The sequence below is a fragment of the Oncorhynchus gorbuscha genome, linkage group LG11 (genome assembly GCF_021184085.1).
Source record: "Oncorhynchus gorbuscha isolate QuinsamMale2020 ecotype Even-year linkage group LG11, OgorEven_v1.0, whole genome shotgun sequence".
Lineage (NCBI taxonomy): Eukaryota > Metazoa > Chordata > Actinopteri > Salmoniformes > Salmonidae > Oncorhynchus > Oncorhynchus gorbuscha.
This window is the reverse complement of record NC_060183.1, coordinates 37829710-37857563: the sequence shown is the minus strand read 5'-3', so window position 1 is coordinate 37857563 and position 27854 is coordinate 37829710. Positions and strand designations below refer to the sequence as shown.

Here is a 27854-nt window from a genome sequence, read left to right as displayed (position 1 = left end):
GTTGTGTGATTGAGCATCTTGAGTGTTGCTGACCTCAAAGCGCTCGGTGCTTGTATTGAGTTACGCTGATTGTGCGAGAGCAGAGCAGAGCAGAGCACCCCTGAATCTGATCTAGTTATGTAGACTATGGTCGAATTTCAAACCTTCCAGAGCTCTAGGACAGGCTACCTGCTGTCTGGCAGAGACTGAGAAGGCCACAGATGACCGACCTGCCAGTCTAGCCAGAGGAAAAGTGGGGAAGCCACGCTATGTTTTCAGTGAATTAAACAGTCACACGGTGAATGTTTAGCTACATGTTTAGGAAGATATAGTAGGGGTCTGAAATAGTTTGGGCTGGAAGGTGGTGTGTGTGTGTGTGTGGTGTGGTGAATCCTAGTGTTTGTTTTTGGAAGAAGTTGGTCTATAGAAGAAGTGTGAATAACCCATATAGCCTGTCCCTGTGTGTGTTGGCGGCATTGGTCCCTGCCTGCCTGGGCCGCTTTGAATGGGGTATCTGTTAGCTTAGCTGTGGGAAGAGATATAGCATGGCTACAGTAAGGAGAGAGATGTCCAGAGAGTCAGGAAAGGGGGAGCAGGCAGACTGACGGAGGGGCGGGCAGAACGAGCAGCAGTCTGGACACTCAGGCGGGCGAAGAAGCTCAGCAAGGCTCTAACCACAGTAAGAACCAAAAGGTTATGATCCGTTCCAGGTTGACTTTCGCTAGCTTTTTAGATTCAACCAATTTCTTACATTTCAATTTTCGACCTCGACGTATAACTCCGATTCAATGGGAACTATCGTTTTCCAGAAGGGCCTCTCCAACAGCAGGGAGGAACAGTACGACAGGGCAGGTGTTAACTCTTTATCCTCTGAGAGAGAGAGAGAGAGAGAGAGAGAGAGAGAGAGAGAGAGAGAGAGAGAGAGAGAGAGAGAGAGAGAGAGAGCGGTGACTCACCGTAGGCTGGGGCGGCTGCGGCACTGTATCCATATGGAGTCCCGAAGCCTGTCGGACATGTTCAAGCCATGTTGGACTGTTAGGATCGTTGGGTAACTGGACATACTGGCTCTATAAATGCATGCATATGCACTCAACCTATAAACAACTAGAGTGTTGGCAGGGAAACGGACAGGACAGGCACGCAAAACACCCCCTCCTGACATACTTTTACACACTTCCATGTACCTGGTATCTGTGTGTACCCTGGTGCGGCAGCGCTGATGAAGGCTCGACCTCTCCCTCTGGCCACCTGGGCTGCTACTGCTGAGGCTGCCGCTGCAGCTAGGGCTCCTTTAGTCTACCCAGACACAGAGACAGCAGAGTATTATTGATGACTGATCAAACAGGCGGTAACTGGCAGTCGATGAGACTCTGTATCGGGTCGTGAAAGTACGAGAGGAAGTCCCTGATAATTGGTCAGGCTTTCTTCTAAAGCGGATCGATATCGCTAACAGACCACTCAGACTCCTGGCAACAGAAAGTATTGCTAGCTGATCAGAGGAGACAGCATTGGTAACATACGGCATGTTGTGGGATGATCTTCTTCTTCTTGTTGTTGTTGGCGGCGGCGGCGTTGGGGCCAGAGAAGAGTTTCTCCAGAGCAGCCAATGCAGCCGAAGCCTTCGCCACCTTCTTATTAGGCCCCGCCCCACGGAACTTCTGACCATCCACCTCCACCTAGAGAGAGAGAGACAGAGAGACAGAGACAGAGACAGAGACAGAGACAGAGACAGAGACAGAGACAGAGACAGAGACAGAGACAGAGACAGAGACAGAGAGAGAGAGAGAGAGAGAGAGAGAGAGAGAGAGAGAGAGAGAGAGAGAGACTTAAGTAAGATGATGATATCGGTCGAGTGGCTGGATAAGGATATCCTGTATGTCCGGTGGTATTATATTCATGCTGCTGACCAGCCAGAGGATCTATTCATGGGTTGCACATCCGTCACTCGATCACATCGTTGCCATTACTATAACCGTTCTACAGCCGCCGCAGCATATTGATATCTGACTTATGGTTAAGGCCAGATCGTTCTGAACGGGGGCTAATGACTTTTTAGTCCGATTTCCACTGTAAATTATTATATTATTATTATTATATATTAGTGGCCGGGAAATACGATGACATTGGCAAAGTAGACAAATAATTAGTGCGGAACAACTTTGTCATCATTAGAATGTCGTCAAGTTTACTTTAGAGAGAGGCAATGTTGCCAACAGCCAAAAATAGCTAGCAATGCTAGCTGTGCTAGCAATCAAAAATGTTGGTGCTCTCCCCTCAATCTTAGCTAGCTAGCTAAAGTAACACTGAAAGTCAATCTAGAGATTTCACAATGATGACAAAAGCTTGTCCTACTAATGATTTGCCTCCTTTTGATGTGTCTTCGTGTTTTCAAGCAACAGAAATACACTTTAGACAAAATCCTCATCAGTACCCATTGAGATTGCATTGAGTATTGTCACGAAACGTGCAACCCATGAGTGGCTCCAACACACATGAATAGCTCCGACACACCAAGTGTGACAGACTTGACCTGCTCACATCGATGTGAATCTATCAGTGAGTCGCCGAGGCATGACAGAAAACAACGAGGCCAACAGCCCTAGTGGGATGAATGGATAGGACGACACGGCCAACGGCCCTGGGGGGATGAATGGATAGGACGACACGGCCAACGGCCCTGGGGGGGATGAATGGATAGGACGACACGGCCAACGGCTCTGGGGGGATGAATGGATGGGGGGATGAATGGACGACACGGCCAACGGCTCTGGGGGATGAATGGATAGGACGACACGGCCAACGGCCCTGGGGGATGAATGGATAGGACGACACTGCCAACGGCCCTGGGGGGATGAATGGATAGGACAACATGGCCAACGGCCCTGGGGGATGAATGAATAGGACGACACGGCCCTGGGGGATGAATGAATAGGACGACACGGCCAACGGCCCTGGGGGGTTGAATGAATAGGACGACACGGCCAACGGCCCTGGGGGGATGAATGGATAGGACGACATGGCCAACGGCCCTGGGGGATGAATGAATAGGACGACACGGCCAACGGCCCTGGGGGATGAATGGATAGGACAGCATGGCCAACGGCCCTGGGGGATGAATGAATAGGACGACACGGCCAACGGCCCTGGGGGATGAATGGATAGGACGACACTGCCATCGGCCCTCGGGGGATGAATGGATAGGACAACATGGCCAACGGCCCTGGGGGATGAATGAATAGGACGACACGGCCCTGGGGGATGAATGGATAGGACGACACTGCCAACGGCCCTCGGGGGATGAATGTATAGGACAACATGGCCAACAGCCCTGGGGGATGAATGAATAGGACGACACGGCCAACGGCCCTGGGGGATGAATGAATAGGACGACATGGCCAACGGTCCCGGGGGTGAATGAACAGGACGACACGGCCAACGGCCCTGGGGGATGAATGAATAGGACGACACGGCCAACGGCCCTGGGGGGATGAATGAATAGGACGACACGGCCAACGGTCCTGGGGGGTGAATGAATAGGACGACACGGCCAACTGCCCTGGGGGTGAATGAATAGGACGACACGGCCAACGGCCCTGGGGGATGAATGAATAGGACGACGCGGCCAACGGTCCTGGGGGGATGAATGAATAGGACGACATGGCCAACGGTCCTGGGGGGTGAATGAACAGGACGACACGGCCAACGGCCCTGGTGGGATGAATGAATAGGACGACATGGCCAACGGTCCTGGGGGGTGAATGAATAGGACGACACGGCCAACGGCCCTGGGGGGTGAATGAATAGGACGACATGGCCAACGGTCCTGGGGGGTGAATGAATAGGACGACATGGCCAACGGTCCTGGGAGGGTGAATAAATAGGACGACATGGCCAACGGTCCTGGGGGGTGAATGAATAGGACGACATGGCCAACGGTCCTGGGGGGTGAATGAATAGGACGACATGGCCAACGGTCCTGGGGGGGTGAATGAATAGGACGACACGGCCAACGGCCCTGGTGGGATGAATGAATAGGACGACATGGCCAACGGTCCTGGGGGGGTGAATGAATAGGACGACATGGCCAACGGTCCTGGGGGGGTGAATGAATAGGACGACATGGCACTGTTCTTGGATAGACTGCTGGAGTGATGTAGTGTGTCAGATGAGCTTGCCAGTCAGTGTGCACCAATCTTGGTCCATCGAGTTGCATCGAAGTCCATTGCGAGTCAGTCTGTGTGTGTGTGTGTGTGTGTGTGTGTGTGTGTGTGTGTGTGTCTAATCTACTGTTCCAACGGAGATACGCACGGTGTAAGGCCTCACCTCCATGACGAAGCGTTTGTCGTGGCTGCCCCCGCTCTCTGATATGAGCTCGTACTTCAGACCCCTGCGCTTCTCGTTCAGCTCCATGACGGGGTTCTTACCGCTGGCCGTCAGAATAGGACCCTGAGTTCGGACCTGAACACACGGGAGCGGAACAGAAATCACATTACAGCTCATTGAACAAAACTCTTCTTCCTTTGATTGAAATTCAATTCAAATCCTGCTTCGTGTGGGATGTGGACAGCTCAAACTAAATGTCAATTCAAGAAATACTCAATCGCAACTCAATTCAGAACTGACTCCAACCCTGGTTTGTGTGTGTGTTCATGAGTGGTCTATACTGCACCTCCAGTGTATTTGAGTTGTCTGAGTGTGCTGTGTTATTGCTTGAGTGTGTAGATGATTCGCTCTTCCCCTCTCCGTCCGATTTCTCGTCTGCACTGCAGTCCAGGTCTGCATCGAACCCTGTGGGGTAACCCATCGCCTGCAGAACCTAGAGAGAGGCGAGAAGAGGGGGGGGGGGGAGACACAAATCCAATATCAAACCACTTCTGATTTCTTCCTCCATCCCCAATGCCTGTTCAAAGGTAGCGTCTGTCAGCAGCATTTCCTAACGGCACTACTGTGGGTTCTGGACTAGGTTCTGAGTGACTGAGTTTGAACACCAACACACTTCTTCTGTTTCCTGTATTATAACGAACCTGGTTCCCTCGCGGCTAATTCACCGGCAGCTTTGGGGCTCTGTAGTAAGTGGCCCGGCACCTTTCTCTGTGTGGACGGAACAGGAGCTCTCTTTGTGTCTGACCCAAATTGGTGCTAGTGCTTACACACACACACACACACACACACACACACACACACACACACACACACACACACACACACACACACACACACACACACACACACACACACACACACACACACACACACACACACACACACACACACACACGCGAGTGCAAGTACACACACATGCACGCGCATCCACGGGGCACCAGAGCAGAGCAGCAGAGTAGCATCGAGGCCTTTTATGGCAATCTGAGGATGTTAGAGGACTATCCCAGCCCTATGCTTGGGAGAGCCTCTTTGTTGACAACGACTTTGGGATTACCCAGATGTGGGCGCTCCACAGCAGCCAGGAGTGGGGGCGAGCAGGAGAAGGGGTGACGGGGGACAGGGCATCCCAGTCTGACCGCAGCTGAAGCCCGAAAACACAACACTGATTGACCGCATGACCGACACTCACTGCTCTACTCATCACATGACAGCTCTGTCTGAATCACTCACTCACTCCTCTCACTCACAAGCACTCTCTCCACTCCTCACTGCTCTACTCATCACACAACACGACAGCTCTGTCTGAATCACTCACTCATCTCACTCACAAGCACTCTCTCCTCTCCTCACTGCTCTACTCATCACACAACATGACAGCTCTGTCTGAATCACTCACTCCTCTCACTCACAAGCACTCTCTCCTCTCCTCACTGCTCTACTCATCACACAACATGACAGCTCTGTCTGAATCACTCACTCCTCTCACTCACAAGCACTCTCTCCTCTCCTCACTGCCCTACTCATCACACAACTGCTCTGTCTGAATCACTCACTCCTCTCGCACAAAATAACAGCTCCCTGTCTGGACTACTCTAGCTGACTTATAATATCTCAGACAATAATATTATCTCCGTCTAGACTCTGACCCTGTTCACAAACACTAATGCCCCCGTGCTGTTGCTACTGTAACACTACCAGACCCCTTTTCACACATTTTACACTACGTTGTAGAACTCTCTCCCGGGGTACTTGCCCTTTACTAACCCCAAACCACTATTTTCACACCTTCCCTACACTTATCCAACCCCTTCTATCATTGACCACGCCAATATTGGTCACACTCGGTTACCTTGACAGCGACATGCAGCTTGGCGGTCTTCTTGGAGGAGCCCGAGGCTTCGTAGACGGTGCTGTCTAGGTCTACAGACATGGTGAAGACAGGAGCGTGGACCGGGCCGGACTGGGACAGCAGCTTGTACTGCAGACCTGGACGTATCTGATTCAGACGCATCAGAGCATTCATTGGTTGGTTGGTGTCTATTGCTTTGCTGTCGAGGACTAGGGAGGAAAGAGATGGAGATACAGGAGAGAGGGTTAACAAAACAACAGTGGTTGCTGTTCAATCAAATGCATATTTTTTCCCCTTTATTTAAATGATTTACAATGACGGCCTACCCCGGCCAAACCCTCTCCTAAACCCGAACGACGCTGAGCCAATTGTGTGCCGCCCTATGGGATTCCCAATCACGGCCGGTTGTGATACAGCCCGGGATCGAACCAGGGTCTGTAGTGACACCTCTAGCACTGAGCCGCAGTGCCTTAGACCGCTGCATGGTGTTATACGTTGCCTTGAAGATTTGGACTGTGTGTTTGCGCTGTACAAATGGCGCCCTTGCTTCCAAAGAGCATCCTTTCTGCCTGATTCTAACTGCGGTGGCTAAGTAGCATTCCAACCACCAACTATTTCTTCTAAACAACGGAAAACAGTTCTGAGGCGCTACGCTAGCTAGCTGTAGCCTCCTCAGGCAACAGCTTCATGTTCAGGCTGTGTGCATTATTCTATTCCAGATTCCTCCTTTAAAAAAAAAAAATTGCTAAATCTGCTTCTTTCCAACCAATTACTTTTCCTCTAACGGGGAGGACAGGAAAGGGGACAGCTGGATGGCTTTGAGAAACATTAGAAATCAATAACATTGATTTCCCAGTGGGTCGTGTTGCGTGTATCTGCCTTGAGAGAGGAAGGAGGAGAGAACTAGAGATAGCGGTCGGGAAACGACAGCCTGTTCGCAGATCTGTTTGTGCTGTGTAGCCAAACACCTCTGATAATGTTTGGTAATGACAATGACCATAGGAGTTGGCTTTACAGGACAAACAGATCCTGGATCAGGCTAGGAAAGGAGGGTTTGATGTAGGTGTCATGTATTTTATAGAGAGAGAGAACACCTGCAGTCCAGTCATGTGGTGTTGGTTTAGAACAGAAGGAAATGAGTGCCTCATTCTCTCCAGAACTCAAGCATTTCCTCAATCTATGGGAGAATATGTCTGAAAGTTTAGACAGCTGTTATCATCAGGCACATGAAGCTTTGGTAGTCTTGACTTATAAAGGGCCAGACGGTTCCTGCTGACCAAGTGAGCTGACCAGTAAAAACAAAAAACCCTAGCTATGTTACAAGTAACAAACTAGAGAAACTACTATATGTCTAAGTCATATTTCCGTGGACAATTAAGTGTATTGCTTATTACTTTTAATGACTTTTCATCTGATCACATGACCCAGGGAGGGAACTTCTCACAGGTCACATAACAGAGCAGGGTCAGAGGTTAGGTGTCAGGGAGGGGGGGGGCTGACCTTTCCTCAGGTTCCTCTTCATCTTCTTGATGAGGTCTTTGTCGTCCGTGGGCCCATCCTCGTAGGGCCTCTTCAGCCCTGAGCCCTCCCTGTCTGACCAGGGGTACTTCTGGGAGGGTTTACTAGAGGGGAGAGGGTCCATCTCCAGCACCTTGTAGATGTGACCGAACGCCATCAGTCTCAGAGCGTGCTGGAACAGAGACACACAGCAGACAGGTGAGGAGAGAAAGAAACTGAGGCACAGCAGACAGCGGAGAGGAAGAGGAGAGGAAGAGGAGAGGAAGAGACAGATAGACAGACAGGTGTGGACGGAAAGGGACAGACAGGACAGATGAGAAACAGAAAGTGACAACTCTCAAAGCACACGGACAGGTTAGGAAAGAAAGTGACAGATACACAGACGGGCATGGTCAGGTCTAGCGGTCAGTGCCGCTGACTCCGGATCACACATACCCCCTGGCGATGGGGGTTTGAGCCTTGTCTCGGCTCATCTGTCTAAGCCCGTCTACAGTACAACGATGAACAAAGAGAGGAGAAAAACAGGAAACAGAAAGAGAAACAACTAACAAAACAAAGATATCTAATCTCCGTGGTTCATTGATCCCATTTACAGAAATCAACTGGTTTTACTTTTGTTTGTTTTCATGTACAAGAGCCTATTCAGCAACAACTTCCATCACACTCACCCAAGAGTCACAGGCGTTGCTTAGCAACAGTGGCTCCAGTACTAATCCCAGGTAAACAATACAAGCGGATGATTGGAGCTGCACTTTTCTTTGGCTAAGCTGAGTGGCATAGAGAAGGCACTGGGCCTTCATGGATCACTATGTACAGTATGACTATGTGTGGAGAGAGATAGGCCAGTATTGTGATTGGCAGACTGGCAGAGAAATTAAAGGAGAAGCAGCACTGGCTTTCCTACGTTGAAATGTTTCCGCACGCACACGCACGCACACACACACACAGTGTGAGCCCTACCACTCCAGTATCCTTGCACACTGTAATCAAAATCAAATCAAATGGTATTTGTCACATGTGCCGAATACAACAGATGTAGACCTTACTGTGAAATGCTTACTTACAAGCCAAGCCCTTAACCAACAATGCCGTTTTAAGAAAATAACAATAACGAGGATATATACAGGGGGTACCGGTTCCGAGTCAATGTGCGGGGATACAGGTAAGTTGGGGTAATTTGTACATGTAGGTAGGGGTAAAGTGACTATGCATAGATAATAAACAGCGAGTAGCAGCAGTGTAAAAAAACTCTTGAACGTGCCGTCCTTGGGCAGCTCTCCCGCTATCTCTCTCAGAATGACCTTCTTGATCCAAATCAGTCAGGTTTCAAGACTAGTCATTCAACTGAGACTGCTCTTCTCTGTATCACGGAGGCGCTCCGCACCGCTAAAGCTAACTCTCTCTCCTCTGCTCTCATCCTTCCAGACGACACACAATTAATCTTCTCCTTTCCCCCTTCTGATGACCAGGTGGCGAATCGCATCTCTGCATGTCTGGCAGACATATCAGTGTGGATGACGGATCACCACCTCAAGCTGAATTTCGGCAAGACGGAGCTGCTCTTCCTCCCGGGGAAGGACTGCCCGTTCCATGATCTCGCCATCACGGTTGACAACTCCATTGTGTCCTCCTCCCAGAGCGCTAAGAACCTTGGCGTGATCCTGGACAACACCCTGTCGTTCTCAACTAACATCAAGGCGGTGGCCCGTTCCTGTAGGTTCATGCTCTACAACATCCGCAGAGTACGACCCTGCCTCACACAGGAAGCGGCGCAGGTCCTAATCCAGACACTTGTCATCTCCCGTCTGGATTACTGCAACTCGCTGTTGGCTGGGCTCCCTGCCTGTGCCATTAAACCCCTACAACTCATCCAGAACGCCGCAGCCCGTCTAGTGTTCAACCTTCCCAAGTTCTCTCACGTCACCCCGCTCCTCCCCTCTCTCCACTGGCTTCCAGTTGAAGCTCGCATCCGCTACAAGACCATGGTGCTTGCCTACGGAGCTGTGAGGGGAACGGCACCTCAGTACCTCAGGCCCTACACCCAAATAAGGGCACTGCGTTCATCCACCTCTGGCCTGCTCGCCTCCCTACCACTGAGGAAGTACAGTTCCCGCTCAGCCCAGTCAAAACTGTTCGCTGCTCTGGCTCCCCAATGGTGGAAAAACTCCCTCACGACGCCAGGACAGCGGAGTCAATCACCACCTTCCGGAGACACCTGAAACCCCACCTCTTTAAGGAATACCTAGGATAGGATAAAGTAATCCTTCTCACCCCCCCCTCCCCCCCTTAAAATATTTAGATGCACTATTGTAAAGTGGTTGTTCCACTGGATGTCATAAGGTGAATGCACCAATTTGTAAGTCGCTCTGGATAAGAGCGTCTGCTAAATGACTTAAATGTAATGTAATGTAAATGTAAAAACAAAGGGGGGGTGGGTGTCAATGCTAATAGTCCGGGTAGGGGTAGAAGCTGTTAAGGAGCAGTTTGGACTTAGACTTTGCATTCCGGTACCGCTTGGGTGACTGGAGTCTTTTGAGAATTTTTAGGGCCTTCCTCTGACACCGCCTAGTATATATGTACTGGATAGCAGTATGCTTGGCCCTAAAAACTACCCTTTGTAGCGCTTTACGGTCAGATGTCGAGCAGTTGCCAAATACAACCATATACAAATATACAAAACAGGATGCTCTCGATGGTGCAGTTGTAGAACTTTTTGAGAATCTGGGGACTCATGCCAAATCTTTTTAGTCTCCTGAGGCGTTGTCGTGCCCTCTTCACAACTGTCTGTGTGTGTTTGGACCATGATAGTTTGTTGGGGATGTGGACACCAAGGAACTTGAAACTCTCGACCCGCTCCACTACAGCCCCGTTGATGTGAATGGGGGCGTGTTCGGCTCTCCTTTTCCTGTAGTTCACGATCAGCTCCTTTATCTTGATCGCGTTGAGGGAGAGGTTGTTGTCCTCCTCCCAATAGGCCGTCTCATCGTTGTCTGTGATCAGGCCTACCACCATTGTGTCGTCAGCAAACTTAATGATGGTGTTGGAGTCGTGCGTGGCCATGCAGTCGTGGGTGAACAGGAAGTACAGGAGGGGACTAAGCACCCCTGAGGGCTGTAAATATGGTATTGGCACTGGCCCTGGAACTGACCCTTGTATATAGCTTTCTTCCTTCCTTCTGTTCTTCTTTCTATTGCTTGTGTGTTTTTGTTCTACTTTACTTTTGTTATATAGTACTACTGATATTGATTACTGCATATTTGGGAAGGAGCTGGCAAGAAAGGCATTTCACTGTACTTGCATGTGACAATAACACATGAAATTCCACAGTCAATTTCCGAATGCAAATATATAAGAGGCGCTCAGGAAAGGCTCAGATATTCATATGCAGCGTTGCTTCATCTCATTCCCAGAGCCTCTCTCTATCGCTCTCCTATCTAGCCATGTATCTACTACAATACAATTAGCCACATTGACATTCCATTGCCGTTTCACCTTCCTACAAAGGAGAGGGTAGGACGATCCACTCAGACATGCAGCTCACTCCCGCTCTATTCCTAACCCGGCTTAGTGGAGCACACACACACGCACACGCACACACGCACACGCACACGCACACGCACACGCACACACGCCAGGGTTTCTGTTAGCAGGTAATAGCTGTTTTTTTGCCGATATTTTTTTTTTTTAAAGCTGATGAATAAAATTGCCGCCAGCCAATTCTCTTAAAAAAAATTTGAAATCCCATTGCAAAATAATACTTTTTGCCAATTCATTGACGGAAATACTAGTACATGCAAATACATTTGACCGGTCATATTTATCGGTCTTTTGGTTCATTTGCATAGGCCTAATTGTGTGGAATTGAATTGGTGCGTGTATTTTCATTAGTTGTTATTGACCTTATCGCAAAGCAAAGCAAACAGACACAGAGCCTAGTTTCAGCAGAAAAGCAGTCAGACAATGTGGGAGATGTGCAACAAAACGCAATTGTGTGTTAAAAAAATGGTTTTACAGGCCACGATTAAAAATAACTACCATTTGTATTTCTCAACTGGCCTATTGAAGCACATTGCTGCACAGAATAATGTGAATGAAATAATAGTATCAACATTTTGATTTGTTGCAACAGCCTCATTGCCTTTTAAAGTTTTTGTTGATGTAGCCTAGGCTTACTGGTTGTATGAATTTGCCACCAATATGCATCACTGTAGGGACGGTGCCTGGTTTCCTCCAGACATGACGCTCGGCACACAATCCTGTCTCGGAGCTCTACGGATTCCTTCGACCTCGTGCACTGTCAACTGCGGGACCTTATATAGACAGGTGTGTGCCTTTCTAAATCATGTCCAATCAATTGAAATTACCACAGGTGAATTCCAATCACGTTGTAGAAACATCTCAGGGATGATCATTGCACCTGAGCTCAATTTCGAGTCTCACAGGGCCTAAATAATTATGTAAATAAGGTACACTACCGTTCAAAGGTTTGGGGTCACTTAGAAATGTAATTGTTTTTTTTGGTCCATTAAAATAACATCAAATTGATCATAAATACGGTGTGACATTGTTAATGTTGTAAATTACTATTGTAGCTGGAAACGGCTGATTTTTAATGGAATATAGGCCCATTAACAGCAACCATCACTCCTGTGTTCCAATGGCACGTTGTGTTTATCCAATGGCACATCCAATGGCACGTCCAAGTTTATCATTTTAAAAGGCTAATTGATCATTAGAAAATCCTTTTGCAATTATGTTAGTACAGCTGAAAACTGTTGTTCTGATTAAAGAAGCAATACAATTGGCTTTCTTTAGACTAGTTGAGTATCTGGAGCATCAGCATTTGTGGGTTCAATTTAAACTCGTCAGTCTATTCTTGTTCCGAGAAATGAAGGCTATTCCATGCGAGAAATTGCTAAGAAACTTTGTTATAATCAATTTATTGATGTGATTATGATGTTCTATAGGTCAGGCCATGCATGCACGAAATTGCCAAGACATTGAAGTTCTCATACAACGCTGTGTACTACTCCCTTCACAGAACAGAGCAAACTGGCTCTAACCAGAATAGAAATCGGGAATGGGAGGCTCCGGTGCACAACTGAGCAAGAGGACAAGTACATTAGAGTGACTAGTTTGAGAAACAGATGCCCCACAAGTTCTCAACTGGCTGCTTCATTAAACCGTACCCGCAAAACACCAGTCTCAACGTCAACAGTGAAGAGGCTCCTCCGGGATGCTGGCCTTCTAGGCAGAGTTGCAAGGAAAAAAACATCTCAGACTGGACAATAAAAATAAAATATTAAGATGGGGACAATAACACAGACACAGGACAGAGGAAGATTGGGAAAAAGTGTTATGGACAGACAAATCTAAGTTTGAGGTGTTCGGATCATGAAGAACATTCGTGAAACGCAGAAAATGAAAAGATGCTGGAGGAGTGCTTGACACCATCTGTCAAGCATGGTGGAGGCAATGTGATGGTCTGGGGTGCTTTGGTGGTGGTAAAGTGGGAGATTTGTACAGGGTAAAAAGGATCTTGAGGAAGGAAGGCTGTCACTTAATTTTGCAATGCCATACCCTGTGGGTGGCGATTAATTGGAGCCAATTTCCTCCTACAACAGGACAATGACCCAAAGCACAGCTCCAAACTGTGCAATAACTATTTAGGGAAGCAGCAGTCAACTGGTATTATTTTGTCTATAATATTTTGTCTATAACTCAATACTCAAGAAAAAAACATACGTTAGTACTCAAACAGTCAAACATTTCAACACACAAACACACAAAAGTGAATACACACACACACCCGTCCCAGGGGTACTGAGGCAGGATTCATGGGTCGCCATGGCAGTGGTTTCCCACGCTCATCATCAAGGTGCAGCTCTTCGGTGGGAGCCCAAGGTGTTGGATTGATGAGGTGTGTGTGTGTGTGTGTGTGTGTGTGTGTGTGTGTGTGTGTGTGTGTGTGTGTGTGTGTGTGTGTGTGTGTGTGTGTGTGTGTGTGTGTGTGTGTGTGTGTGTGTGTGTGTGTGTGTGTGTGTGTGTGTGTGTGTGTGTGTGTGTGTGTGTGTGTGTGTGTGCGTGCGTGCGTGCGTGCGTGCGTTACATAACAGTGTAGTTCTATCCCCCTCTCCACACGGCTCAGAGCCCAAAGAAGAGCATCTTAAAGAGGGTTTCCCCTGTCTGACAGGAGTGTAATCTCCAGGCTACAGATGAGATAAGACTGGCTGGAGCCCCCGGCTGATCTAAACACTAAACACTCACACCATGGACAGTATGGAGTTCTGCTCTTACTACCGAGTACCAGTGTTCCCTCTAAACTGCCGCGCAGAAGAAATATTAGCCTGCGCAGAGAAGCACAAGATTGAACTTTCACAGAGTTTTCCCCGTTTAGTTAACACTATCAACGTTTCCCTTCACTGTGGGAATTGTGATCGAATCAACGAAATATTAGCCACTTTCAATGCAACATACAGAAACCAAACGAACTGTGCAAGACTTAGTATGCAAAACTAACTATAACATTTTGTTGTAGGGCTGGGCGATATGGCCAAAATATCATATCACAGTATTTTATAAAACAAATTCACGGTATGATGGTATTTAACGGTATTTTATGTTTTTTAATAATAGAAGTTCTACATTTGCTTCATGAGTAGTGTGTGACTCTATGGTGGCAACACATACATTCTAAGTGATTTCAGTTTTTCTCCATTCTGATTGTTTTATACTGTTCATTTCAACTTCAACCAAAACTCTTTTTCAGCATTTTCATCAATTCCTGCATTTCCTGCCCTCATTTGAGATCATTTAATAATATAATATATGCCATTTAGCAGACGCTTTTATCCAAAGCGACTTACAGTCATGTGTGCATACATTCTACGTATGGGTGGTCCCGGGGATTGAACCCACTACCCTGGCGTTACAAGCGCCATGCTCTACCAACTGAACTACAGAAGGACCGACTGCCACATAGGGCTCCACGATATGGGCAAACAATCTCGGCCTTATTTTTAACCAAAGGTTGCAATTGCGATTTGACTTGCGATTTAGAGAAAAACACTTGGGGGAACTTTTGGAATCATGGAAATGGAATGATTAATTAAATTTTATAGTTACAATACAGTGTTGTTTGACATGACAACGAATGAAAATGCCAGGGAGGAGTTATTGTGACAGGGTAGGAACCAAATTGTTGACAAGTGGACCCTATAATCTTTAGCAACATTGAATGTTTTCTCTTAGCTACTTCATGTAGCTAAGAGTCCAAACACGTTATTTTTACCCCCTCAGCTGTTGCCCTAGCCACTTTCCCTCTGGGGAATCCCCATCGAAACCAGATGCAGTGTGATTGCCATCTTAAGTGGAGGTCCAATTTACTAACGTTGCCCCCTCTGCCCACGATTTAGCTCGAGGGAGCGAGTGAACAACTTTGGTCACTTGTGGGGTTGATATGACCCAGAATTCAATGCAAACTGTAGTCACATGTCAAACTCTGGTCGCGAAGTGTCACATTTAATAAAAAAAGGCTTCATAGCTTGCAAAAATTGTTTTATATACATTGATTATAGATTTGGCAAATTGGCTTAGTCTCGTCGTGAGGACGTTGCTAGATTCATAAACATATTTTTGCAATTCTGAAATTTCTTGGAACAAATGACCAAACCATAAAACTAGCTAGCCAGCTATGGGTAATTGTAGCTAGCTACCTATATACATTAGCTTACTAGGTAACGTTACATTAATAGCTTTAGATTGGTTGTTTTTAAGCTCAACTTCAAGATTTCCTCCAAGGACGTTGCCTCTCCGATCATCACTCTCCCTTGCTTGGGCAAGGGACATTTAAGGTACATTAGGAGGTGACGATGTAAAACATAATTCAAGGGCTGAGGGTTTAGGGCAGAGGGGACTATCTACTTTGAGTTTGAAATGCAGCCATATGCTTGCTTTGTGTAGTCCTCTTTGATTTAGAAAATACTGTTACACAAACAACATGCGGATATAGGTCTACACAATCACTGGTAATATCCGGCTGTATAGCTCTACCTCAGTACATTTATTAGCCTCTGTAGCTAGCGATTAGCATTAGCGATTAGTGGCTAACAATTAGCGGCTAACAAGATGTAGGCCCAACTTGCTATGAAAAAAGTAGCTGTTTGCAGTTGTAAGAAACACAAACTATTAGTGTAATTATAGAATGCTAGTGGATTTATATTGAGAAGCAAATTGAAAACCGTATCGTTGTCATCAACATTGTTGCGTGCGCTGAATGCCATGTTGACTGAACACAGGTGTCTCTGGGTCAAGGAACCACAAATGTGCTCCTTGAGTGACAGGAGGCGGAGCTAGGTCTGTGTGGAAAGTGGCATGGAGAAAGAGGTCAGAGACATGACTGAAGTAGCGAAGTAAAATATAAAAATGGATGTTACACACGGCGTATCACATTTAACAGACTAAACGTTTAAAAACCATTGACATATATGGATCTGTGCTATTCACTTTGAACTGGATTGTGTTTACAGCATGAGCTGTTGTAAGTAGATGTTTTGAGATTAAAGCGAGAACTGCATGTATCCACGTGTTCATATCCTTTGCTAGTTAGTGAGTTATTAGCCCAGTTATAGATAATTTGTAGTCAGCAATGGGGGAGTGATTGCTTTCCTACAAGAGCACAAAACGTGTACATTTCTACATATCTTTGAGAAGTGAGAGGGGAAAATAGTTTTTTTTTGCATCAATCAACAACAATATTTTCAGTCACCTCCTTGTCTGAAGGACAAACAGGTTCATGTCAAGCCCTGCATGTTTTCTTTTCAAAAGTCATGTGTAATTTAGGACTACATTGAACACCACACATTGGCTGCTACTGTAGGCTGAATGATAAAACAACTATTTCCATGTTAAAATGTTATGTTATTTCTCCATTGTTTTTGATGGTAGACCACTACGGTAGAGCGAAATTATGATTAAATAGCCACAGTAGCCTACGTGACCACTGTCTGAAACTCTGACTTAAAGCGGGTACAGCCTCAATCTTCAAATTAAACATGCACTGGATGTTGCACAGGATTTTCACAATGTTCAAGTTTGCGCTGAGCAGACCTGAAATTTGCTCAAGTACTGAATTTGTTGTTGTTGAGGGAACTTTTCCCAGGACTGCTATCTAACAATACCAATTTCTGGGTTCAAACCTGAATTGCACGCAAGCCACAAGACATGGCTACCCCATGGAGCCAAAGAGCATTAGCATGGGGAGCTTAGGGAAGGTTCACAGAACCACTTCCGTCCCACAGGTGTGAGGTGAGGTTTTACCTGTGCGCTGTATGTGATGGCCTCTGCCTCCTCGTCTGTCATGGCCGTTAGGGTGTTGGTCAGCTCCTTCTCGCACGGGTCGTGTAACCCTGGTCCTCCTGGGGGTCATAAGTAGACGAGGAAATCTTCATTTCATTCAACCTTTATTCACACAGGTTACTCTCACTGAGATATAATCTCTTTTGCAAGAGATAGCTGTCCAGTGTGACACCAATATTATTCACATGCTGGTCTTTCATAACGATATTAATATAGATATAGTATCCTTCAATCACTTCTAGTGCCTTCAAAAACGACCTCGTCGAGCGCGGCACATCAGTGAGGCAAACACACCACCTACTCCTTATTACATCATCAGTCAGATGAGCAGTCGTGTCCTGTGCCCCCGGGGTTAACTAAATGAGCCTCTGATTACTACATCAGTCGATGCTAATGAGTTATGACTTTATGAAATCATCAGAACCTGATTATTTGAAAGTAACAACAGGATTGTTTTTTTCCCATGTCAGCTTGTAACAAGGAAAGTGTAAGGCATAAAGAGAGAGAGACAAAGCAAGAGAGAAAGATAAACAGAGAGAGAGAGAGAGAGAGAGAGAGACAAAGAGAGACAGGTACAGTGCATTTGGAAAGTATTCAGACCCCTTGACTTATTCCACGTTTTGTTACGGCCTTATTCTAAAATGGATTAAATCAACACACAATACCCCATAATGACATAGCAAAACCAGTTTTTTCCAAATTCTTGCAAATGTATTAAAAATAACAACGGAAATATCACATAGGTTTACTCAGTACTTTATATTCTGTCTCGGAGCGCTACGGTCAATTCCTTCGACCTCATGTCAACCTCATGGTTTTTGCTCTTACATGAGCTGTCAACTGTGGGACCTTATATAGACAGGTGTGTGCTTTTTCAAATCATGTCCAGTTAATTTGATATACCACAGGTGGACTCCAAGTTGTAGAAACATCTCAAGGATGATCAATGGAAACAGGATGAACCTGAGCTCAATTTCGAGTCTCATAGCGAAGGGTCTGAATACTTATGTAAGTAAGGTATTTCTGTTCTTTATTTTTAATACATTTGCCAACATTTCTAAAAAAACTGTTTTCGCGTTGTCATTCTGGGGTATTGTGTGTAGATTGACAGGGGGGGAAAAATGTAATCAATTTTAGAATAAGTGTCTAATGTAACAAAATGTGGAAAAAGTCAAGGGGTCTGAATACTTTGCGAATGCACTGTAGGTACTGTACCTGGAAGGAGGATTCCTGAGGCGAGACACTCCATGACCCGACGGAGGGCCTCCCCTGCACCAAGCGGCCGGTTACACGTGGCTATGGCCTTCTCACAGATCAGCTCCAGGGGCTGGGGGAGATACCAAGATCATGATAAAGCAACAACAGAGAGATCAGACCAGCTGTTAGTGGCACACAAACCAGTATATGTTTGGTCTGAGACACCAGTATATGTTTGGTCTGAGACACCAGCATATGTTTGGTCTGAGACACCAGCATATGTTTGGTCTGAGACACCAGTATATGTTTGGTCTGAGACACTTATATATGTTTGGTCTGAGACAGCAGTAAATGTTTGGTCTGAGACACCAGTCTATGTTTAATCTGAGACACCAGTATATGTTTGGTCTGAGACACCAGCATATGTTTGGTCTGAGACACCAGTATATGTTTGATCTGAGACACCAGTATATGTTTGGTCTGAGACACCAGTATATGTTTGGTCTGAGACACCAGCATATGTTTGGTCTGAGACACCAGTATATGTTTGGTCTGAGACACTTATATATGTTTGGTCTGAGACAGCAGTAAATGTTTGGTCTGAGACACCAGTATATGTTTGATCTGAGACACCAGTATATGTTTGGTCTGAGACACCAGTATATGTTTGGTCTGAGACACCAGTATATGTTTGGTCTGAGACACCAGTAAATGTTTGGTCTGAGACACCAGTATATGTTTGGTCTGAGACACTTATATATGTTTGGTCTGAGACAGCAGTAAATGTTTGGTCTGAGACAGCAGTAAATGTTTGGTCTGAGACACCAGTAAATGTTTGGTCTGAGACACCAGCATATGTTTAGTCTGAGACACCAGTTTATGTTTAGTCTGAAACACCAGTATATGTTTAGTCTGTGACACCAGTATATGTTTAGTCTGAGACACCAGTATATGTTTAGTCTGAGACACCAGTATATGTTTAGTCTGAGATACTAATATATGTTTAGTCTGAGATACTAATATATGTTTAGTCTGAGATACTAATATATGTTTAGTCTGAGACACCAGTATATGTTTAGTCTGAGATACTAATATATGTTTAGTCTGAGACACCAGTATATGTTTAGTCTGAGACACCAGTATATGTTTAGTCTGAGACACCAGTATATGTTTAGTCTGAGATACTAATATATGTTTAGTCTGAGACACCAGTATATGTTTAGTCTGAGATACTAATATATGTTTAGTCTGAGACACCAGTATATGTTTAGTCTGAGATACTAATATATGTTTAGTCTGAGATACTAATATATGTTTAGTCTGAGACACCAGCATATGTTTAGTCTGAGATACCAGCATATGTTTAGTCTGAGATACCAGTATATGTTTAGTCTGAGATACCAGTATAGGTTTAGTCTGAGACACTAATATATGTTTAGTCTGAGACACTAGCATATGTTTAGTCTGAGATACCAGCATATGTTTAGTCTGAGACACTAATATATGTTTAGTCTGAGACACTAATATATGTTTAGTCTGAGACACTAATATATGTTTAGTCTGAGACACTAATATATGTTTAGTCTGAGATACCATCATATGTTTAGTCTGAGATACCAGCATATGTTTAGTCTGAGATACCAGTATATGTTTAGTCTGAGACACTAACATATGTTTAGTCTGAGACACTAATATATGTTTAGTCTGAGACACTAATATATGTTTAGTCTGAGACACTAATATATGTTTAGTCTGAGACACTAATTTATGTTTAGTCTGAGATACTAATTTATGTTTAGTCTGAGATACTAATTTATGTTTAGTCTGAGACACTAATATATGTTTAGTCTGAGACACTAATATATGTTTAGTCTGAGACACTAATATATGTTTAGTCTGAGACACTAATTCATGTTTAGTCTGAGATACTAATTTATGTTTAGTCTGAGACACTAATATATGTTTAGTCTGAGACACTAATTTATGTTTAGTCTGAGATACACATGACATTGTTTGTGGAGTATCCAACAATACCAGTGTGCTGGAGTTGATTATTTTTCTAATACAGTGTCTTTTCACAGGACAAATGGAAATAAGCGAGGTGAGCGAACTACCGTGCAGACAGACAGAGACTGACCCGACTTACCCATCCTTTCAGCGGCTCCCAGGCTGGCCGTCTATTGCACATGTCTCTCAGGATCCTGAGGATGATGACACACGACTTCAACCCGTTTACTCTGGCCTGGAGTCGGAGAAGAGAGGGAAGGTAACACTGAAGCATACACGCACTACCAGGGGAGTGCAATAGACACACATTCCTATTTAGCTAGCGCGAGATTTGATTTGTCTTAGAATCATTCTTTACAGGCTGTCACTAGAAAAGGGGTTGAATTATTCACTTGAGGAATATTAGTTCGAGTCTGCAAATAAAGGTTTGGTTGAAAGAGGATACATTATTTTGAGGGAAGCTTTGACATAAATGACAGTCGGGCAGGTTTCGAAAACAGCCAAAAGAAACAAAAAGTGTAGCAATTGCTTTTGTAGCCTTACAATAATCTCTCTCTCTCTCTGTATGTAGGCTGTTATACTACACAGGGCATGATTGAGAGATTCGATGAATGAGTTATTTTTGAATGAGAGAAATATATTTTTTTATTATTTTTTATTATCATATGAATGTTTTCAATTATAGTTGGCAGATAGCTGCCGTTTCAAATCAATTCTGTATTTTTATTAAGTGATTTGATTCATTCATTCATTCATTTTCACGTGATCATAAGGCTACAATGACAATGGAGAGGTGAAGTAGAACTGAGAGCCAACCTGGAACCATTTGGCATGTCGCAGAGCCGCCAGGGCCACCAGGCATCTGTGCCTGTCCAGCATGTCTGCCGGGTCTGTCAGCTCAACACCCTCCACTGGTGAAATAAGAATGGGATATATATATATATATATATAGTATAAAGTAGAACACACACACACCGAAGTGTGTGTTTGAGATGGACTGTATATCCACTACTGACGGGACTACTCTTTGACTGACCACTCATTGTAGAACAGTCAGTCTGCGGTCGCTGAGTGCAATATAGTCGATCCCAAACACTCCCAGACACATACATTCCTAATCTCAAATGGAACCATAGCCCATACCTCCAAGACATTTGATCTCGGAGGATTGGAGAGGTGTAGGCAAGTGTACGTTTTCAGCATATCGCTTACGTCTCTGCAATAGGGGTCCATTTGGAATTGGGAAACACACACTCGACAGAGGGACACACACGTGCAAAGTTCTGTCAGGAGTACAGCGAACGATTGGCCGAGGAGTTGTTCAGATAGTTAGAACTTACATTCCTTCTCAAGTATCTTAGAAGAGCCATCCACATTTCCAGAATAAAGTCAAATAAATATTCTCAATCATTTTCACCCTGACACCCATATTTCCTGGACATCTATATATATGATCAGAAAAATTTTGTCTAGGATGCCAGGCAAAGCTAGGGTTATTATGATAAGACAAAAGCACGTATCTTACATTGTGATAAGACAAAAAATATTTCTCTTACATTGTTATTTCAGAATATCTCATTACAATGAGCACATTAGTAAATTCCACTCCATTCCTCTCCATGCACTCAAGCATCCTGACTGGTTGCATCACTGCCTGGTATGGCAACTGCCCGGCCTCCGACCGCAAGGCACTACAGAGGGTAGTGTGTACAGCCCAGTACATCCCTGGGGCCAAGATCCTGCAATCCAGGACCTCTATATCAGGCGGTGTCAGAGGAAGGCCCTAAAACCTGTCAAAGACTCCAGCCACCCTAGTCACAGACTGTTCTCTCTTCTACAGCACGGCAAGTGGTACCGGAGCGCCAAGTCTAGGTCCAAGAGGCTTCTAAACAGCTTCTACCCCCAAGTCATGAGACTCCTGAACATCTAATCAAATGGCTACCCAGACTATTTGCATTCCCCCCCCACCCCCTCATCCCCGTGGCGTTTTTCCTTTTTTGTTGCATTACAACCTGTAATTTAAATACATTTTTATTTGGATTTCATGTAAGGGACATACACAAAATAGTCCAAATTGGTGAAGTGAAATGAAAAATATAACTTGTTTCCAAAAGTGGTGCGTGCACATGTATTCACCCACTTTGCTATGAAGCCCCTAAATAAGATACGGTGCAACCAATTACCTTCATAAGTCACATAATTAGTTAAATAAAGTCCACCTGTGTGCAATCTAAGTGTCACATGATCTCAGCATATTTACACCTGTTCCCGAAAGGCCCCAGAGTCTGCAACACTACTAAGCAAGGGGCATCACCAAGCAAGTGGCATCATGAAGATCAAGGAGCTCTCCAAACAGGTCAGGGACAAAGTTGTGGAGAAGTGCAGATCAGAGTTGGGTTATAAAATAATATCCAAAACTTTGAACATCCCATGGAGACCCATTAAATCCAATATTAAAAAATTGAAAGAATATGGCACCACAACAAACCTGCCAAGAGAGGGCCGCCCATCAAAACTCACAGACCAGGCAAGGAGGGCAGTAATCAGAGAGGCAACAAAGAGACCAAAGATAAGCCTGAAGGAGCTGCAAAGGTCCACAGCGGAGATTGGAGTATCTGTCTATAGGACCATTTTAAGCCGTACACTCCATAGAGTTGGGCTTTATGGAAGAGTGGCCAGAAAAAAAGCCATTGCTTAAAGAAGAAAAATAAGCAAACACGTTTGGTGTTTGCCAAAAGGCATGTGGGAGACTCCACAAACATATGGAAGAAGGAACTCTGGATAGATGAGACTGAAATTTAGCTTTATGGCCATCAAGGAAAACACTATGTCTGGTGCAAACCCAAAACCTCTCATCACCCCGAGAAAACCATCCCACAGTGAAGCATGGTGGTGGCAGCATCATGCTGTGTAGATGTTTTTCATCGGCAGGGACTGGGAAACTGGTCAGAATTGAAGGAATGATGGATGGCGCTAAATACAGGGAAATTCTTGAGGGAAACTGTTTCAGTCTTCAAGAGATTAGAGACTGGGATGGAGGTTCACCTTCCAGCAGGACAATGACCCTAAGCATACTGCTGAAGCAACACTCATGTGGTTTAAGGGGAAACATTTAAATGTCTTGGAATGGCCTAGTCAAAGCCCAGAACTCAATCCAATTGAGAATCTGTGGTATGACTTAAAGATTGCTGTACACCAGTGGAACCAATCCAACTTGAAGGAGCTGTAGCAGTTTTGCCACTGGCAAAAATCCCAGTGGCTAGATGTGCCAAGCTTATAGAGACTTTCAGCTGTAATTTCTACAAACGGTGTCTCTACAAAGTATTGACTTTGGGGGGATGAATAGTTATGCACGCTCAAGTTTTCCATTTTTGTTGTCTTATTTCTTGTTTGTTTCACCCCCCCCAAAAATATGTTGCATCTTCAAAGTAGTAGGCACATTGTGTAATCAAATGATGCAAACCCATCAACAATCCATTTTAATTCCAGGTTGTAAGGCAACAATTTAGGAAAAATGCCAAGGGGGTGAATACTTTCGCAAGCCACTGTATTATCTATGCATAGTCACTTTAATAACTCCACCGCATATCGACTCTGTACCGGTACCCCCTGTATATGGTCTCGCTATTGTTATTTTACTGCTGCTCTTTAAATTACTTGTTCTTTTTATTTCTTGTTCATATTTTTTAAACTGAAATGTTGGTTAGGGGCTTGTAAGTAAGTATTTCACTGTTGCCTTCGGCGCATGTGACTAACACAATTTGATTTGATTTGAAGCAGGTCAGCAATGGGAATCCTTGTGTGTGTGTTTGTGTTTGTGTCTGTGTCTGTGCCCAGCTGCTTCTGGAGTGGATTATTACAATGCCCCCATGAAGCAGAGAGCAGGCGAAATAGCCACAGCACACTCTGTACTCAATGTCCCAGAGAAACGGGCCCATAGCTAGACGAGTGCAGAGAAGATAAAAACAGACCTAAAGCTAATAATAACATCAGCAGCATTTGTCCTGCTACTTATCATACAGCACCCCCAGGTACTGTACCAGCTTTAGTACACTGAGTATGGAGCAGTGAAAAACAAGGCGACTCGTATGGATGAATAAAGTAGCCTGTTATTTTTCTATCCCGTATCGGTTATCTCTCCCGCCATTCAACTATTCCAACACTCTCAGCGACACAGCTACTGCACCAGCTCCTCTACCCTCGGTGTGGATTGAGGACAATAGTTTAGCATCGCTATATGGGGCCACTCAAGGCATTACACAGGTTAATTTCACTCATTCCTCTCTTCTCCTTCCCTCTCTCTAACCCTCTCTCTCTCTCGCTCTCTCTCTCACATCATCTCTCCTCAGTCAGACCACCCGACTCAGCTAAACAACGAGCTCTGGCTGAGGTTATGAATGGCTCTTTGATACTGACTTTCAGTGCTCCAACCGACACTGACAAATACCGGTTTATCCAACAGGAAGCTCTAACAAATTCAAGGTTTGTTTTGCAGTATCTCATCTGGTTCAAAATAAATCACGACCCTCCTTCACATGAATGATTGATTATGAATTACATTACGGCACAATTGTGAAATCTATACATTGATCCGAACAGAAAATAAGAGAGCAGTAGTATAATTTATCATTCCATTACAGGTCAGAAAGCGGTGTCAGAAAGAGCACTCATTGAAACTTGAAATGGATACATTCTGCACCGTAATAGGTTCCATAAGACGTTGCCTAATAGGATACATAAAGCATTGCCTATCGATCTTAAAGGAATATATACAGCCTCGGTATCTATTGAAATGGAGTGGCTCTCAGTGCGGCGTGCCATCCAGGATGGGCAATATTCAACTTTTGAAATGGCCACGCTCTTTTAGCTGAGTACAGACACCCCTGGGACTGATGGTGGGCTCGTACAAATGACCATCCAGGCAAGGCACAGCGGGCGATATCACACCCGTATATATATGTCGAACGAAGGTCTGCTGAGACCAAAACACTTTGTTTAATCGTTAATTCGAATGGAGAGAGTGTCGTGCCTCATCTTGTAATGCAACGGTACTAGACTCTGGAGACGGCCTTGTTCTTTAAGCTATGGTACTGTACAGACTGTGTACAGACACACTGTTTACAGACAGACACCTAGCCTGGGTTCATACCAATTGCTGTGATGAGTTCTTGTTGCCAGCGAGTTGCTATGGGACACGGAGCCGTTCCTCACTGCGACAGGGCCCTTGACCCGCTCGTCTCTCGCCGGAAATACAACCGGTACGGGGGGAGGGATAGTTCCCCTTGATCTATAGCCGCCCCCGTGTCATCTCTCATCTCTCACTCAGACCTTACTGTCGAGCAAGCTGGATCAGCACCACGATGGATGGGTGCGTTCCTGCCTCCGCTATTGATTTTGCCGGGGTCTAGATGTCTCCCTTTCCCTCCCTCTCTGTGTTCCAAACAGCACCCTATTCCCTATATAGTGCACTACTTTTGACCAGGGCCCATAGGGATTTGAGTGTGATTTGGGACGCAAACCCCTACCTCACGCCCATCTCCTCTTCCCAATTACACCAACACGCCACACTCCCCCCACCAGTAGGCTACCACCGACAGAGGAGGAGAGATAGGACAGGAACGGCTGCCATTTTATAACCCCTTTTGAGGGATGTTGTTCAGCAATGGTTCGGCTCTCACAACATCACTTTACAGTGAACAGTCTCAAAGTGACAAACTACCCAGGTATGTGAAAGAGATGGAGAATGTGATGATGAGAAAGAAAGGAATGTGGTGGCTGGGTGTCGATCAGATCCGTGTTATTTTCCCCCGGCCTTTTCTGTATGGTCTCTTTGGTCTCACGCGAACCTCATCTTACTCAGTCAAGGGTTAAAAATAGACCGTTAAACAGACAGGGAGAGAAGATAGACAGAGGAAAGGGGTCGAAAGATAGACGGTGGTGTCCTATCTGCAGAGAGAACATGTGTATTCTAGGGTGGGGCTCTGACTCTGCCCTGTCCCGGCTCCCTGTCCCGGCCCCCCCCAAAAATTGCCAAAGACTCCAGTCACCCAAGTCATAGACTGTTCTCTCTGCTACCGCATGGGCAAGTGGTACCGGAGCGCCACGTCTAGGACCAAAAGGCTTTTTAACAGCGTCTACCCCCAAGCCATAAGACTGCTGAACAATTAATCAAATGGCCCCCCAGACTATCTACATAGCCCCCCCCCCTTTGTTTTTACACTGCTGCTACAAATTACCTCAACTATCCTGTACCCCCGCACATTGACTCATTACCGGTACACCCTGTATATCGCCTCGTTATTCTTATCTACATTTATTGTGTTACTTTTTGATTGATAAAATTGTGTAAACTTTCGTTTATTTAGTAAATATTTTATCAACTCCATTTCTTGACCTGCATTGTTGGTTAAGGGCTTGTAAAGTGAGCATTTCACGGTGTTGTATTTGGCGCATGTGACAAATAAAATTTGATTCAATGTTCCTTCTCCCAGCCCTGTTGACCATGATACATGCTACAGGGCTGCTGAGGCAGAATAGTAGGGTGAAGAATCACTATGACCGCGACTATGTTTACACTTTTCTCCTGGCTTTTAGGAAAGATTTGAGACTAATATGGCCCAGACTGCTGGATAAATGACTTTATGTTACAGAGTGGTGGGCGTGTGTGCGTGTGTGCGTGCATGCGTGTGTGTACAGTGACTTGCGAAATAATTCACACACCTTGGCATTTTTCCTATTTTGTAGCCTTACAGCCTGGAATAAAAAAAAGTATTTTTGGAAGGTTTGTATCATTTGATTTGCACAACATGCCTACCACTTTCAAGATACAAAATAATTTTTATTGTGAAACAAAAATATATGAATGAGCGATGGCCGAACAGCATAGGCAAGATCTTCTGCATCTTGCCTATGCCGTTCGGCCATCGCTCATTCATATATTTTGATGTACATATTCCTATTCATTCCTTTACACTTGTGTGTATAAGGTAGTTCTTGTGAAATTGTTAGATTACTTGTTCGATATTACTGAATGGTCTCAACTAGAAGCACAAGCATTTCGCTATACCCACATTAACATTTGCTAACCATGTGTATGTGATTTGATAAGAAATAACAAACAAAATAATTTAAACTTGAGAGTGCATAACTATTCACCCCCCAAAGTCAATACTTTGTAGAGCTACCTTTTGCAGAAATTACAGCTGCAAGTATCTTGGGGTAGGTCTCTATAAGCTTGGCACATCTAGCCACTGGGATTGTTGCCCATTCTTCAAGGCAAAACTGCTACAGCTCCTTCAAGTTGGATGGGTTCCACTGGTGTACAGCGATCTTTAAGTCATACCACAGATTATCCATTGGATTGAGGTCTGGGCTTTGACTAGGCCATTCCAAGACATTAAAATGTTTCCCCTTAAACCACTCATGTGTTGCTTTAGCAGTATGCGTAGGGTCATTGTCCTGCTGGAAGGTGAACCTCCTTCCCAGTCTCAAATCTCTGGAAGACTGAAACAGTTTCCCTCAAGAATCTCCCTGTATTTAGCGCCATCCATCATTCCTTCAATTC

The 27854-nt window shown here is 45.1% G+C and overlaps 1 protein-coding gene across 6 annotated transcripts in view; it reads right to left on the bottom strand.

The window, feature by feature from the left end:
* Positions 1–27854, bottom strand: part of LOC124048585 (spermatid perinuclear RNA binding protein) — a 137899-nt gene that overhangs the window by 9906 nt on the left and 100139 nt on the right. For 4 of the 6 annotated variants that reach the window (XM_046369523.1, XM_046369522.1, XM_046369518.1 and 1 more), the window contains 11 exons: positions 21107–21201; positions 20430–20525; positions 18302–18413; positions 17048–17145; positions 7712–7901; positions 6212–6420; positions 4649–4795; positions 4303–4437; positions 1500–1655; positions 1164–1275; positions 936–983 (listed from right to left, as the gene is read on the bottom strand). In XM_046369523.1, the coding sequence (XP_046225479.1) occupies positions 936–983; positions 1164–1275; positions 1500–1655; positions 4303–4437; positions 4649–4795; positions 6212–6420; positions 7712–7901; positions 17048–17145; positions 18302–18413; positions 20430–20525; positions 21107–21201 (1398 nt within the window). Of the gene's footprint in view, positions 1–730; positions 850–935; positions 984–1163; positions 1276–1499; positions 1656–4302; positions 4438–4648; positions 4796–6211; positions 6421–7711; positions 7902–17047; positions 17146–18301; positions 18414–20429; positions 20526–21106; positions 21202–27854 lie in introns of all 6 variants that reach the window. The other 2 variants (XM_046369521.1, XM_046369520.1) reach the window with 1 other exon arrangement.